General features: G+C 31.4%; 3 protein-coding genes across 3 annotated transcripts; all 3 read right to left on the bottom strand.

The window, feature by feature from the left end:
- Positions 1–283: 283 nt before the first annotated feature.
- On the bottom strand, positions 284–1,885 carry LOC106787942 (putative uncharacterized protein DDB_G0282499). Its single transcript, XM_014750734.1, has one exon. It carries the CDS (start codon positions 1,768–1,770, stop codon positions 364–366), a length of 1,407 nt encoding a protein of 468 aa, XP_014606220.1. The 5' UTR covers positions 1,771–1,885; the 3' UTR covers positions 284–363.
- A 714-nt stretch (positions 1,886–2,599) lies between these two features.
- LOC106788522 (selenium-binding protein 1-A) lies at positions 2,600–5,517 on the bottom strand. Its single transcript, XM_014751857.1, has 8 exons — positions 5,359–5,517; positions 4,455–4,615; positions 4,194–4,373; positions 3,809–4,112; positions 3,464–3,724; positions 3,028–3,361; positions 2,809–2,931; positions 2,600–2,718 (listed from the first exon to the last, which is right to left on the bottom strand). The coding sequence occupies exons 1-8, from the start codon at positions 5,372–5,374 to the stop codon at positions 2,667–2,669; spliced, it is 1,431 nt and encodes a 476-aa protein (XP_014607343.1). The 5' UTR covers positions 5,375–5,517; the 3' UTR covers positions 2,600–2,666.
- Positions 5,518–6,737: 1,220 nt separating this feature from the next.
- LOC106787892 (sodium-coupled monocarboxylate transporter 2-like) lies at positions 6,738–14,436 on the bottom strand. Its single transcript, XM_014750644.1, has 8 exons — positions 14,222–14,436; positions 13,399–13,744; positions 13,139–13,293; positions 12,909–13,049; positions 12,711–12,819; positions 12,417–12,638; positions 11,835–12,328; positions 6,738–11,762 (listed from the first exon to the last, which is right to left on the bottom strand). Exons 1-8 carry the CDS (start codon positions 14,434–14,436, stop codon positions 11,654–11,656), a joined length of 1,791 nt encoding a protein of 596 aa, XP_014606130.1. The 3' UTR covers positions 6,738–11,653.
- Positions 14,437–14,553: the final 117 nt, after the last annotated feature.

Below are 14,553 nucleotides of genomic sequence, written 5' to 3' on the forward strand. Positions count from 1 at the left end.
ATGTTTTTGTAGGTTAAGTTACATTAAATTAATTTTATAGAAAAGAAAAAAATATATATATATTTTTTTTATTAGGTAGTATATATATATATATATTTTATAATTAATCTCACAAGCCTGTTTTTATTTTTATAGATATAAATTATACTTAGATAATTAATATTTTATTACATGATTTTATTTTTAATGAATTATTTTTTTATAAATTTGTGAGAGCCATCTTCTAATTTGCATCTCTTCATCCTTTAAAATAGTTATTCTTCATCAAAATTAGGTTAAGAATTATACTTTGATTCATTGTGTTATTCAAGTGTTTATTCCATTTTGGATATTTTTATGTAGGGATTAGAGAACATCCTTAATTTACAAATGTTGTGAGACTAAATTTTGCCATGAATATTTTGCTTTACAATCGAGGACATCAGTTTGAATTTTTTTTTCTGCGAGTGTCTGAGTATATTGATTATTTAAAATTAGACATTTTTTTCTACACGCTTGTTTTTCACACAATCCATTATAGTTGTAAGTCTTTTTATTGTTCTCATCAATAACAGTGTTTTCATATCGATGAATATTGGGTGAAAATATTACTCCGCTCCAATAATCTGCATCGTTGTTATTTTCCAATGCTACTTGTGTTCCAGTACCTATGATTTGCCAAGAGTATTTAATTTCACATTTATTATTATTATTATTATTAGAAAATGGGCTTTGATTTTCTTCTAGAATGTTATCTAACAAAACTTTTGAAGTTTGCGAGCTTGTGCCTATAATCTGCCATGAATATTTTATTTTACAGTCGTATTCAGCTTCCATGTATCGTTTGTTTTCTTCTACCTGACATGCTCTAATTAAGCAAGCACTTTTTTCAGGCATAGATGTACGATTAATATTTTCTAAAGAATATAGAACTTTGTATGAGTTATTCTGTAGATTGTTAAATTTATTTTGTGCCATATGCAAATTTGAATTACTAGTTTTTATATTGGAAATGCATTGGGTAGATTTATTATATTGGATTGCGCTCATTGATCTTTTTATGCCTTTTTTTTCTTCTATACTATAATTTAAATTACACACTTTAGGATAGTACATTTGTAACAATTGCGTTTCGTTTTCATAATTTACAATTTTCACCATATGCTCGCTATAACTGGTATACAATTTATTTTTTACTCTAACATCTTCTTTTCTATTATTATTAGAGTGTAACCCAGGTGTAATAAAATTGCAAAAAAATGATTGGTACATTGGAGGAATTAATAAATCTTTGTTATTGTTAGAATTCATTTTTAAAAACATTAACTCAGCAGTTTTGGGTAGATTCTTGTTTTCTATATGATTTAGATTCGATATCACAGATTTAATATAATTTATATTTGTTCTTTCTTTCTCTTGAAAAATATTTGGAGTCATTGGCAGTGACATCTTGGATTTATGTAATGCATTTTTATTTTTATCAAGTAAAGTGTTTTTATTAGTAGAAGATTGGGCTTTATCAGATGGTTTTTTATGTGCTTTCTGATTTTGTTGTTCATTGTTACATAATTCTAATGTAGAAATAGGAAAGGATTCTTTATAATAATTAATGATTTTTTTCTGCGAATAATATTTACTGTCTAATGAATTTATAGTGTTCGGAAACGTTAAAGATTTAATTTGATTCTTGTCCATTAATCTTCTTGATTTATAAGATTGTTTTAAAGAGCTAGAGATATAATTTTTTTGTAAATCTAATTGATCGTGGCTAATTCTTTTTTGATGTTGCATCTTGTATGACTTATCATAGGTTGGATTGTATATCTAGATATTTGAATTAATAAATTTATTAAGATCATATTGATGAAAGCATAGTATTGAAAAAAAGGAAAATAACTATTTTATCTATTAATCTTATAATTATTATTGCAGTATTCACCTTCCATTGTTGTTGGTTTTTATTTTGGAAGTCGTGCGATGGGCTTTGTAAAAATGATAACGTAGGTCTATTTTCATACTTGGAAAGTTGTATTATAGGTTTAACATTTGAAAAAGAACAAATCTTTGGAAATATTTTTGGGGGTAAGAACTTTAAAGTAGGAAGCATTTTGTTTTGTGTAAATAATATTATATCTGGTTTAATTTTATATTCCACTTTTGTAAGATCATTTTTATCGTTCCTATTTTTTTTTACCATTTTGCTGTTTATAGGATAAAATAATAATTATTTAATTTTCAACTCATATAACTAATATATTAAATATTTATATTATAAGACTTTATAACATAAAATTGTTTTATAACAATTTATACTTACCAAAGTATAAACGGATTTAAACAAAATAAATAATTACGCATTTAAATGAATAAATACGTAATTACGTATTCTAAATAAATTAAGTATTTGATTAGGATTTTAAAAATAAATTATTGCAGACAATTGTTCTGTTATAAATAATTAAGTTACTAAAAATTTGGTTAACTATCTTTTTTGAAAAAAAAAACAATTGTCATAAGCCACGAGATTTAAACATAAGTGAGATATCATACGTCAGAGATATGTACTGGGTCGTATGTATAATATTTTTATATTTATAAGTAGAGATAAGAAAATATATTGATATAATATTATGTGCATATATTTATATTATTATGATAAAGCCAAATATTATTTTTTCTGTACATTATTATTGTTTATCAGGTAACCATATATCGGATGTGCAATCGCCGCCAGGGTATCTGTTTAAATTGGATGTAAATAATTTTGGTTAAATATAACATAAATTCAAAGATTAAGGAAATATTATAATATGTAATTAATATACTTACCGTATTTCATGAGCTAATAATATATCATTTTTATCCGCTCCAAAATCGACCAAAAATTCTTCATCCAATTTCATGCCTCCATTTTCAACATCGACGTCAAGTTTGACCATTGTCGATCCATGTCTATACATTACAAAAAAAAATCATTTAATGTATTTTTAGAGTTAATTCAAAATTAAATTATTTTAGATATATTGCATTAAAAATTGCGAAACTTACTTAACGTGTTCGGGATAGAATTGTTTATCCCAGGGTTTAAAAATAGATGTTGTTACATAAAGTCGACGTCCATCGAGACTAAGTTGTAACATTTGTGGTGAGCCATATAATCTGCGTCCTTTCACAAAAACAGGATCAGGTTGACTTTTCAATTCGGTATCTTCTAAGACGAGAACTTTAGAATCGCTTAATATGCAACCACCAAGAAAAACTTGACCAGTTAATTTAGGATTTCGACGATCGGTTATATCGTACTGTCTAACATCACCGTGCAACCAGTTAGATAAATACAAATATTTATCATCTAAACTTAGTAGTATGTCTGTGATCATTCCTATAAGAAAGAATAATAGTAAAAAGTAATTAAATATAGTTTATTTCGACATATTATTTTTCAATTAGAAGATCTAATCGTAAGACAAAAAATGACACTTACCAGTCATAAACGGTTCGGTCCATCCCTGAACTTTTTTCTTAGGTACATCGATTACTTTTTCAACATCCCAATCACCCTTGCTCGTCTTGTAAAATCTGATAATGTTTGATGAGGCCGCGCAACCAACATAGCCTTCTGCTGCTTTTGGATCGTGAAGAAATCTTATTTCAAGTGGTGCAATACCGTCCTCTCCAAGATGAATGGTTTGTTTTAGCGTTCGTTCGGACCAAGAATAAATGTTTAGACTTCTACCATAAAGTTCTGTCATAAAATAAAGACAATTTTAGATCATTGCTTGGAATAGAAATATATTTGCCGTGGATAAATGTTTAGGTCATTTCTCACTTGGATCGGCAATGTGATCTACAAAATAGCCTTTCTTAAAAAACTTCGGGGTGCCCCACTCAGAGGCTATTAGTATATCGTGATAAGGTTGATACCAAAAATCGTATCCAAATGCTGCTTTCTTTTCACCTTTAACCCAGGAGCCTTTAACTTCTAACGTTTCGCTATCGATACAAAGAAAATCACCTTGTCCGTCGCCGTTAGGCTTACCCATCGTAGAAATAATTATTTCACCTGTTGGGGCACAGTGCGAAGTGTGCGGCGTTGATAAACCATATTTATGCATTTCTTCTGGTTCTAAAACCTTTATTAGCGTATGCCGTCAGAAAAAGATCTTTTTTTAATGTAATATGTTTTTTCTTTTACTTTTTTTTTTCACATATACCTTTTTTATTTGCGGTGCTCTCTCGTTACTCGTATCAATAAAATATACCCTATCCGACATAAGACATGGTAATACTAGGACATCCCGTTTACGTGGTAATTCGTAACAACTGCTACATATGTTCCAACCGGAATGGTGAAGTTCGTCTCCTACGTGTAACATTCTCAATTTGTGTATTATCTAAAACATATTAATAAAATGTAATACCTGCACATATATTTTTTGTTCTTTCTGGAATGAACACTTTAAAGTAAAACTTACTTTACAATACGTAGGACTTTCAGGATCAATATCGACCGTTGAAAGAACATCAGGTTTTTCGGGATCCGTATGTATGCAAACAGTGTACATAATTTTTTCACGCGGTCCTTCCGCCATTGCTACCTTAGGACTAGAATAGCCCGGTCGACATGTGCCGCAATCTAAAATATTTCAATATTGATATAAATGACAAATTGCTTTTTTTAGATATGGAAGAGAAACAACTCTAGACACAGAAAGGAACAACAAAATAAATGAGTAATTATATTTTGTAATTTGAAAGTTAAATGCACAATATTATGTTTTCAGTATGTTGCTAATATGCATAATAGACAAATAAATTATCCTATATTATGTAATTAAAGTTATATTTCTATAAATATAACGACGATATGGAAAATCTTTATTCAAATATAGCATAGGTTGTAAAGATATTTTACGTAACTTGACACTTTCGCCTTTCATAACTGATTTAAGGGGGGAGATATGTGTAGAAAAACATGATCTTTTGCTATTTTTTACTTTATGTTCACATCCCTCTAAAAATACTAATTTTCAATTTTTTTGAAGAAAGTCAAATTCATATAGAAGAAATACATATAAGAAAAGTAAATTCTTTGTGCGATTGACTTCAGATAAAAATTGTCGCTTCCAAGATGTACATAAACTGCTCAGTCGTATGGCGACCTACAATGCTCGGCAGCTGATATCGCCATTACTTTTTCAGCAAAATCTTTAAAAATTTCAGAATATATTCCTAAATATATGACCTCACGATATCAATAAATTATATAAATTCCTTATGTGTTAAAAAAATTCATGATAATGACTGTAAAAACGCCATTCTACACCTATCTCCCCTCTTAATGTATCTTTATATAAATTGTTTTAAAAAAATATTTACTATTAGTTGTTGACATCTTGTTGGAAAGCTGATCAACTCGAATGATCGCTGAAATAACGAGAAAGTAGAATTTTAAACGGTGTGTTGTTGACGATATGAATGAGTTGATTCTCAGTGACTGTTTCTGCTCGACTGATTTCTTTAATTTTCTGTGAGTTGATGAAATCGTTCTGTTTGTAAGTTTTGAGAGGGGAGAAGATAGTATATAACAAAAGTAACACCGATAATACCGATAGCAATGATTGACTGAAGACGATCATAACCGACAGGAGATGGTTTCTAACATATCTACTATTGATAAAACCTGTTAGGCAATGAAATTATAACTCTGTGAAATGATTTATTTTTATAAACCTTTGTTAATTTGATTTAATCTTTTTTTTTATTTTTCGTTTAATGATTTATTCTTTCAAACTTAAGGAAAATTTTTGGGAATACGTCAATTGAGAAAATTATCCCAATATTTATTTAAGTGTATCGAATATATCTACTCTTATTTTATATACAGGATGTCCCACATAACACTTTTCATGATTTTTCAAGAATTTGCGATAACCTGACAAAAAAGCATTTTGAACAAAAGTTGATCAGTTTTTGATTGGTTATACATTGCAATAAAAAACAGTTCGACAACATTTTTTTTTAATTTTCTTTAAGGCTACCTTTATTTTTTTCAAATGGCACTGTATAACCAATCAAAAACTGATCAACTTTTGTTCAAAATACTTTTTTCTCAGGTTATCGCAAATTCTTGAAAAATTGTGAAAAGTATTACATCGGACACTCTGTATATGATACAAATGAAACATTCATAAATCCTATTTACTGATTCCCATATTGAAAATTTATTATTGTTATCTTTGTCTGGGTATGCACCAAATTATAAACGCTTGGTTGGAGGCATACAGACGCAGACTTCTCATTAATAATATTATAAGAAAATAAAATTGAATCTATATTTTTTCTGTGGTTCCATTTTAATTATTAAATATTAATAAAAGATCACATGTGTGTGTTGGGGTTCAATACACCTTCCTCCATTGTCACCTATTAGTACACAAGACACATGTTTAAATGTGTTAAGTGCCTAAATTTTAATAGGTAAATCGAAACATATTTTTAGGACAAAAAGTCGATCGCATATAGAATAAAGTTGGTCACCCCTGATATCTGTTTGTAGGTATTTCAAGCTTTAAACTTTCGACACTCGCTGATTACGAACATACGATACTAACTCGAACGTTTCCTTTGAAACGCAGATATGCAGTAATTGGATAAAATATAAATTTTTATGATATCAGGTTATTTTTAAAATGATATTAATTAAAATTATGATCAAAGGTAATCTGTTTTGGGTTAACTTATAGTCATGTGTATTCATGTCAAATGGTTTTATTCATTTCTTCAAGTAGGATTACAAAAATAATTGAAGACGACCTAGGCATGTATTCATGATGGAATATAACAATTTTCAAATTGGATCTTATGCCTTCACAAATAAATAACACTTTTTGTTAACTTTGGTCCTTAGTTAGACGCCTCTATGTGACATATACAGGGTGGACCATATAAATGGGAACACCTAAATATTTCCTTTGCTTATAACCGTATATATTTTAATATAATATTATTAAATGCAACGTGTACGTTGTTTTCAATTCCTAAGAAATAATCCATTGGACTACAGAAATTTACGTGTACATCTTACGCATACACGACTGCACTTTAACATGTTTTTAATGTAAAGGATGAGAATGTAATCTTGCTTACAAGGAGACATTACAGTTGAACATCAACAAATTTTTACGAGCTTTGGTATATCAGTAGTATACCTTTAAGATGTTTTCGTGGTAAAATATTTCCATCTGTTGTCCAGCAAATTTAAAAAAAACAAGCTGTTTTGCTTTTTCTTGTGTATATATGTATTTATATTTTTTTAAATCTAACTATTAAAATGTGGCAGTAATTAAAATTACATAGTCTTTATTAAAATTATAATTCTCTTTTCTATATATAATTAAAAATTAAGAAATGTGAAAAAATATTATTAAAACTTATGGATAGAAAAACTTATAAAAAAGAAAACTTCCCCCACGGGGAGAATCGAATATTAATTACCGGTGCGAGAAGCGAAAACGATACTATTTAAACTGGCGCGCCACTTGTTAATAGTTAGATTTAAAAGAATATAAATATGCATATGTTTATACAAGACAAAGCAAAACTTTAAAAGCTTTTTTCTCAAAATTTGCTGGCCAACGGATGAAAATACTTTACCACGAAAACATTTTAAAAGTATACTACTGATATACCAAAGCTCGTAAAAATCCGTTCGTGTTCAACTGTAATGTCTCCTTGTAAGATGCGGATTCGTTGTATTTTTCTTCATACGCACATACATACGTACACGCATACACACATACGAATGATTTTACATAGATATAATAAAATTTTACTCGCCCATTTTCTACGGTATTTTCAAAATGGAACAATCATCGATTTGAGATTGATTTATAAGTTCTTGACATTATTTGCGACAAACCGGAAAATGTAAGTGGAAATCGATAATAATTGTAACCGCGGTGTTCGTATTTCTTTTTTCTTTTTTTTTTTTAATACAAAAGTAAGGTATTTCATATACGTATTTTAACTATAAAGTATTGATCGATTTTCCATATTCGCGACACGGCTACCAAACGATTGGGACAGTATTCCGCATCGACAATTATATTTCTTATTTAATTAATAACACAGTATATATATATAGGATCGTTGGCCCCTGTATCGAATAATAAGCTTTATTTCTCAATTTGTTTATTTCTTTATTATTTTTTTTTAATTTGCAAATAAAACAACGATTATGAAAAATAAATTTTCTATCGTTTAATATTTCAAGGATAAAAAACGTAATCACTCTTCGGATGATTGTCACGATATGATATTTTCTTTTTCATTTATTTTATTTTTTAGAGTTATCTCTTAAGAGGCATCAACGTGTTAAAAAGGCTAAAAGGCAATTATTGGATTAGATTTTTTTCGAATAGAATAAAATTGTTTTATTCGTTTATTTATTACTTAGACTAAATATTACGATAATGATGTTTTGAACGAACGATTACTATTACTTTTAGGCATCTAATACTATATGTAAAGTAACCTCTTCGTTAGTCCGCAATTAAGTCGTTCGTTCCATTTTTTTTTTGTATGAATCTATAGATAAGATTTAATTATATCTGCGCGGGTACTTGTCAATTTCATCGAATTGTTTTTTTAAAAGATATGTCGAGGAAAACGTATCACTGGACTTTCTAACATAAATATATATGTACATACATATACAACATACATGTATATATATATATATATATACATACATTGGCAACTAATACAAAGTGTGTAAAGGATCAAAGTTTCATCTGGAAAGTTATTTTGCCGTTCCGTATCTCGTTAAAAGTTATCGCATATATAATCTTGTACGTATAGTATATGTAACTAATAATAAGCTCAAGATGTCAGACTTTACTCAACAACGTTCACATTTGTAAATCTAGTTTAAACATTTCGTCTTGCCAATGGCCAATCTCTTTTGAATACTTTAGATTTGCTAATAATGATTCTCTTTTTCCAAATATGGCTTATTGGAAAATCTTCCCTAATACCACGGTAGGTCACACAAAGCTAAAAACTAACTTTAATATAGAATATAATATATTTATATATGTGTCGTAACGTAAGAAGAGGCATATACTTTAAAAAGATGTTTTGATAAGTATCTTTCTAAAACTATTTAGAGAGAACATAGCAGCTTCAATGTTACTCGATTATTATTTCTTTTGTGTAATCCAGTTAATCCGAATTTTACCGTTTCGTACCATAGCATAGAATTTACATGTAATGCACCTAAAATTCTAAGTCGGAAACTGTAAAACTCGGCAAATATTTGACATCTTAATATGACAGTTTCGGAATCGTCACGTACGCTTAGTCTCTTTCCTCAATCTTTTTTTTCTTCGTTGCTCCTGTAATATAGCGCAAATTGCAGCATTCTCACGATGAAGGGCAACCAGTTGCTTTAGTCGATTTTTTGCTATTTCAGTTTCTATCGCCATCCCGTCGAACCCAGCATTGAGTTTATCTATTGTTCCGCTTATGTTTGCAATAATATCAAGCAACAAAGCATCCTTATCCTTTTTACGAGTTTCCAAACCGTATCTCTTGCTCGTCAATAAGGCCACTAGAGCAATCATTAACAGTATGGACGATCCAAGAAGACTTTTGTGCGGCAACGACATCATTTCCAAGAAGACATAACTGTCGTAGGATTTCTTGATTTCTGTGGTCTCATCGTTGAATAAACTTCTAATATTATCCACATATTAGGTATAATTTAAAAGAAGGAAACAATAAGGAAGAGTAGGAATAATCGATCATTCCAGTCGTAATCGATTGATCAAGAGGAATCCTATCTCAATTTCTTGCTCGTTTATCGAACATTAGAAAGGAACAAAGTATTTGTCGACGTTAAGATCACGGATTGTTCGTTCACCTTTCTTCTTTTTTCGATTTTTTATAAAACGAGCCAAATCGAGGGTTAATAAAAAGCTGGAACACATTTAATCGAGAATGTCGAAAAGGATCCGCACGATGAAATCAGAGCCGAGAGATCTTCGTTGAACTGTGGTGTCGTCAAATTGTTCGGAAATGTTTCCGTTCTTTTTCCGGCACGAGCCCGCCCCTACGTTTTTATCTATTATTAAAAGCAAGGCAGCCGTCTAACGTAAGTACATATTCCACCTCCTGAATTGTCCTTCGGTTAATCTTATTTCTGGAATTCGTTCGGTCACATTCGTACATTTTTCATTCCGTGGAATAATCTTCGCGCTTTCCCTCGTAGCATTATTATATCTCGAGCTACGAACGTCAAGTCGAAGAAATGCATGTCGTTTAGTCATATCGAATTTAATATTATTTTATTCAAAGTAATCATCAAAGCGTCCAACAAATAGCGCGCATTTCCTTATTCCTTATTTGAAATGAACTATTCCGATAGAAATTTTCATCACAACTTGATGATCTTTGAATTTATTTGTCTTTCTCTCTCTCTCTCTCTTTCTATCTCTCTGGTTGACTGACACGACACTTTAATCGTAAAAAAACTACTACCGCACACTGCCTTCTTCTGACGATTATTTAATGTTCTGGCGAACTATAATAAGCATTGCAGTCAATCGAGAGAAAGGAAACGGAATAACGAAAGATATTAACTAACGCTTGAGAGAGAAAGTTAACCGAAGTATTGCAAAGCAGAGTTTAAGCGGATTTTATGCAATGCATCGTTTCGCCGCGTACTTGTTGATCGTGTCACGGCAAAGCCGAGACTCCGGGACTCCGTTCGAAATTCAGTTCGAAACTACGTTCGAGACAAGAACGGCTGGCGCTTGCTCCACGTGTAGGCGCGGTCGTTTTACCCTCGACGACGACCGGCCACTTCCGAGCAGCCGCGATGAACATTTACCAGGGCTGTATCATAACGTTCGATTGAATTCCCCCTTATCTTATTTTAAACTTTTTCTCCCATATTAATTTACTATCACGGAGGTTTGCCAAATCGTGCCAAGACAAGTATCGAAATATCATATCAGACCAATTTCTGATTATTTTCAACATTATTTCACGATCGTTATTATTTACTTCATTGTTCAGCGTTGTCGTCGTCGTTGTTGTTGTTGTTGTTGTTGTTTTTGTTTTTGTTATTGTTATTGTTATTAACGTCGTCGCCATCGTTGTCGTCGGCGTCATCGATGTCATCAGTGTCGTTGTCCGTTTATTCAAACTCGTTGAATCGATTACTCAGCAAAGGTTCCCTCTTTTTCTTCTTCTAGTAAAAAGAATAAATAAGATCCTTCCTTCTTTTCTTTTATTTTCTAAAAGGAATAACAAAATGTTGATGATGGCGACTTCGAAGAACGATTCGAACGCGGTCTAACGATAAACGATCACTCTTCTAATAAGGATTCGCCGCGACAGGCTGTTTGAAACGGTACTGCGTAGCCGAAAATAGCCGGGATTCGTCGATGCGTGCCGAGAACAGCAAAGTCGGCAGGCGCTTGCGCTTACAAATCGATAAAGAAGCTGCGTGTGCCTTCTGTTTGGTCCAGTCCAGTCAGGATCAACCTCGATTCTTCATCTCGTTCATGTATTTTCATTGAAGCTACTTATTTATATAAAATATTTGTCTTGGTAATATGATAAGACACGTATACTTTATTTCTAGCCACGTTATCCTATATCCTTTTTACTCGTTAAATTTCTTCACCGTTTGACGATCAATGTCCTTGCTCAATTCTAATTCCTCTGACGTTGGTTTCAATGATACTTGAACATATTCTTTACGCGGTAGAAATCTACACCAAGGGATAATATTAAAATGATATCGATACAAATATAAGAATTATTGTATACAAATTTGCTTATACCTTTTCATTATCGGAGAAATGTGATCAGGATCAATCTGAGTTAGATCAACTTTACCAAACGCATAACTTCCAATAATACCGGCTACAACGGCCAGCATCGCGCCTATCAAGGTAAAATACAGAAAAGATATCTTGAATATACCAATTGGTTCTTCGTCTAATGTCAATGGTCTTCGTGTAGTAATTTCTGTTTCGTTTAACGGATATGGACATTCCTCGATGGACAATGGTAATGAAATTTTACGAATTTGTCCATTTGTCATGTACCATTCCGATCCACCGGCTAAGAAAAACATTATGATCAAAGATACGCAACCACCGAAAAGGGCTCCTTGAGCGTTGGACAATGGGACCAACATTCCGAGTAGAAACAAACCGAGTAAAGGGCCATCGGTTACGCTGCGCATACTAACGGATATTTGGAAAACTGGGCCAAGTTGTTCGACGACGAACACTAATCCCACCGAAATTCCCCCTATGATAAGTACGATTATCTATTGAAGAAAAAAAAGAAATAGAAAATAAAGCATATTTCAGATGTTCAATCGGGTAGTCAACATTTCTAACGCGACATTATCGAACCTTCATAGTCGTAGCTGCTCGAGCTTCTTTGTTTGGTCCGTTTGGAATCCATGGATCGATAAAATCTTTATAAATTGTGCCGGACATAGTATTCAAACTTGCACTCATTGTAGCAAGAGCTGCACTTACAAGACCAGCTAAAAACAAACCTGGTAGTCCTGGTACATTTCCTGCCACGTCCATCACGTAATAAGGTAGAATTTGGTCGGCCCTTTGTATTCTCTTTGAAGTGATATATATTAATGAAAACAATGGAAAATCTAATCTAATTAAATATAAACGATTGTATCTTACCTTGGAAAGCAAAGGATCGCAATTAAAATATTTAGCGTATATGATTAATCCTGTGAAAACGGAAACTATCTTTACGAGAACCAAACCTATAGCTGTCACACCTAGTGCTCTGTGATCAATGAACAGAACATTTTGGATTGTTTAAAAGTAAACAAATGTTTTGAAATTTGGTTAGACACATTCGAATTCGAATTTTACCGTTTAGCATCTGCTTCTTTTGGTACCGAAAGACACCTTTGAATAACTCCTTGATGTACACCAAGATGTACGAGCCACGTTATCGTCATTCCTATAGTCATTGCCCAAAATGTATTTCTAGTGTAAGGGTTGATATCCATGCTGAACAAATATAAATTTCGTATAGAACGACGTTAGAAATAAAAAATGAAATACATGTGAATTACTACAAGAATTATTTTGGAACTTACTTGAAAAATATTAAACGATTACCCATCTCAGATCGGTTCCATACTTCCGGTATTCCACCAACCGAATTTATACCTAAGAAGAGAATAGCGAATAAACCTCCGACTGTAACAGTAAATTGTATCGTATCCGTCCACACAACTGCTTTTAATCCTCCCTAAAAAGGGTTGATTAATAAAATGCAATATTATAACGATTTAAGTAATATTTTTAAAAATTTATTTAATTACGTCAGGGTTGTAAAATTTTAATATCTACTCACAATGCTTGTATATAGGATACAAACAGCGCAAAGGATCGGTGTGATGGTGTGCAGACTAAAATTAGTTACTTGAGAAAATGCCAATGCTGGTACGTAGATTACAATAGGAATATACATGATATAAGAAATTAGAAATAAAAAAGAACAAAGTAATCGAACTGGTCTGCTAAATCTGACTTCTAAATATTCAAAGGTACTGGTCAGTTGTAATTTGTAAAAAACCGGAAGAAATACGTAAGCACTTATTGAACACGAAAGAAACGATGTGAGAACGCATGCCGCGTATTGAGATCCGTATTGATAAACTTCCGATGGAACTCCTAATAATGTGATTCCTGATACATGGCTGAAAATAATAATATAAGAAAGATTTAGGATATATTAGATTAGGAAATATAGTAGACATTAGGTACGACATTAATTACTACTATTAATAGGCATTAATTAACCGATCGTCCGAATTTTGACGAAAGATAACGAAAGATTGTTCTCTCAGATAAGGAAAAATAAATATTTTTCTATGTACCGTCAACCTTGGATTCTGCAAATAGTCATTTAACTGATAAAAGATTGTAGATTATAAAAAAAGGACGAGGTATCATTAAACTATGATATTCAAATATGAGAAATGTCAGAAGATGAAATAACGCGTATTAACATTCCTTCCATATTCTATGATTAAACATGATTATAACAGAGAACATTGTGTTCCTTTTTCTAAGAACGTGCTTGTTCGTATCGAAGCATATAGATGTATCGTATATTTAGTATTCTCATAGGTATTCTATGGGATCGTTCTTCGCATAAGTAATGAATCACTTACCTGGCAATTATGCTCATTGCTATTGGAAAAAATCCCATTCTTTTTCCACCCAAAAGATATTCCGTAGTTGTGTCTTGTTTGCTAAAAAACCCGAAATAAAATCCGATGAGGACACTGACCATTAATATCATCGCAAAAAAAGTGTAATCGGTCCAGCCAAATGTGAAACGATTCAAAATCTCCGAATTGAGAATCGCTGATTCGTTGTTGGACATTTTTATTCCGAATTTTAGTCAAGTCAGACACCTCAAGAGATAAGTGGTTAGATAGGTAAGTATGTTTACACGTATTTACATACGTACGCGTTATTGCAATTTATCTGAAATTACAAA

The sequence above is a fragment of the Polistes canadensis genome, unplaced genomic scaffold (assembly GCF_001313835.1).
Source record: "Polistes canadensis isolate GaletaPanama2010 unplaced genomic scaffold, ASM131383v1 scaffold_5, whole genome shotgun sequence".
NCBI lineage: Eukaryota > Metazoa > Arthropoda > Insecta > Hymenoptera > Vespidae > Polistes > Polistes canadensis.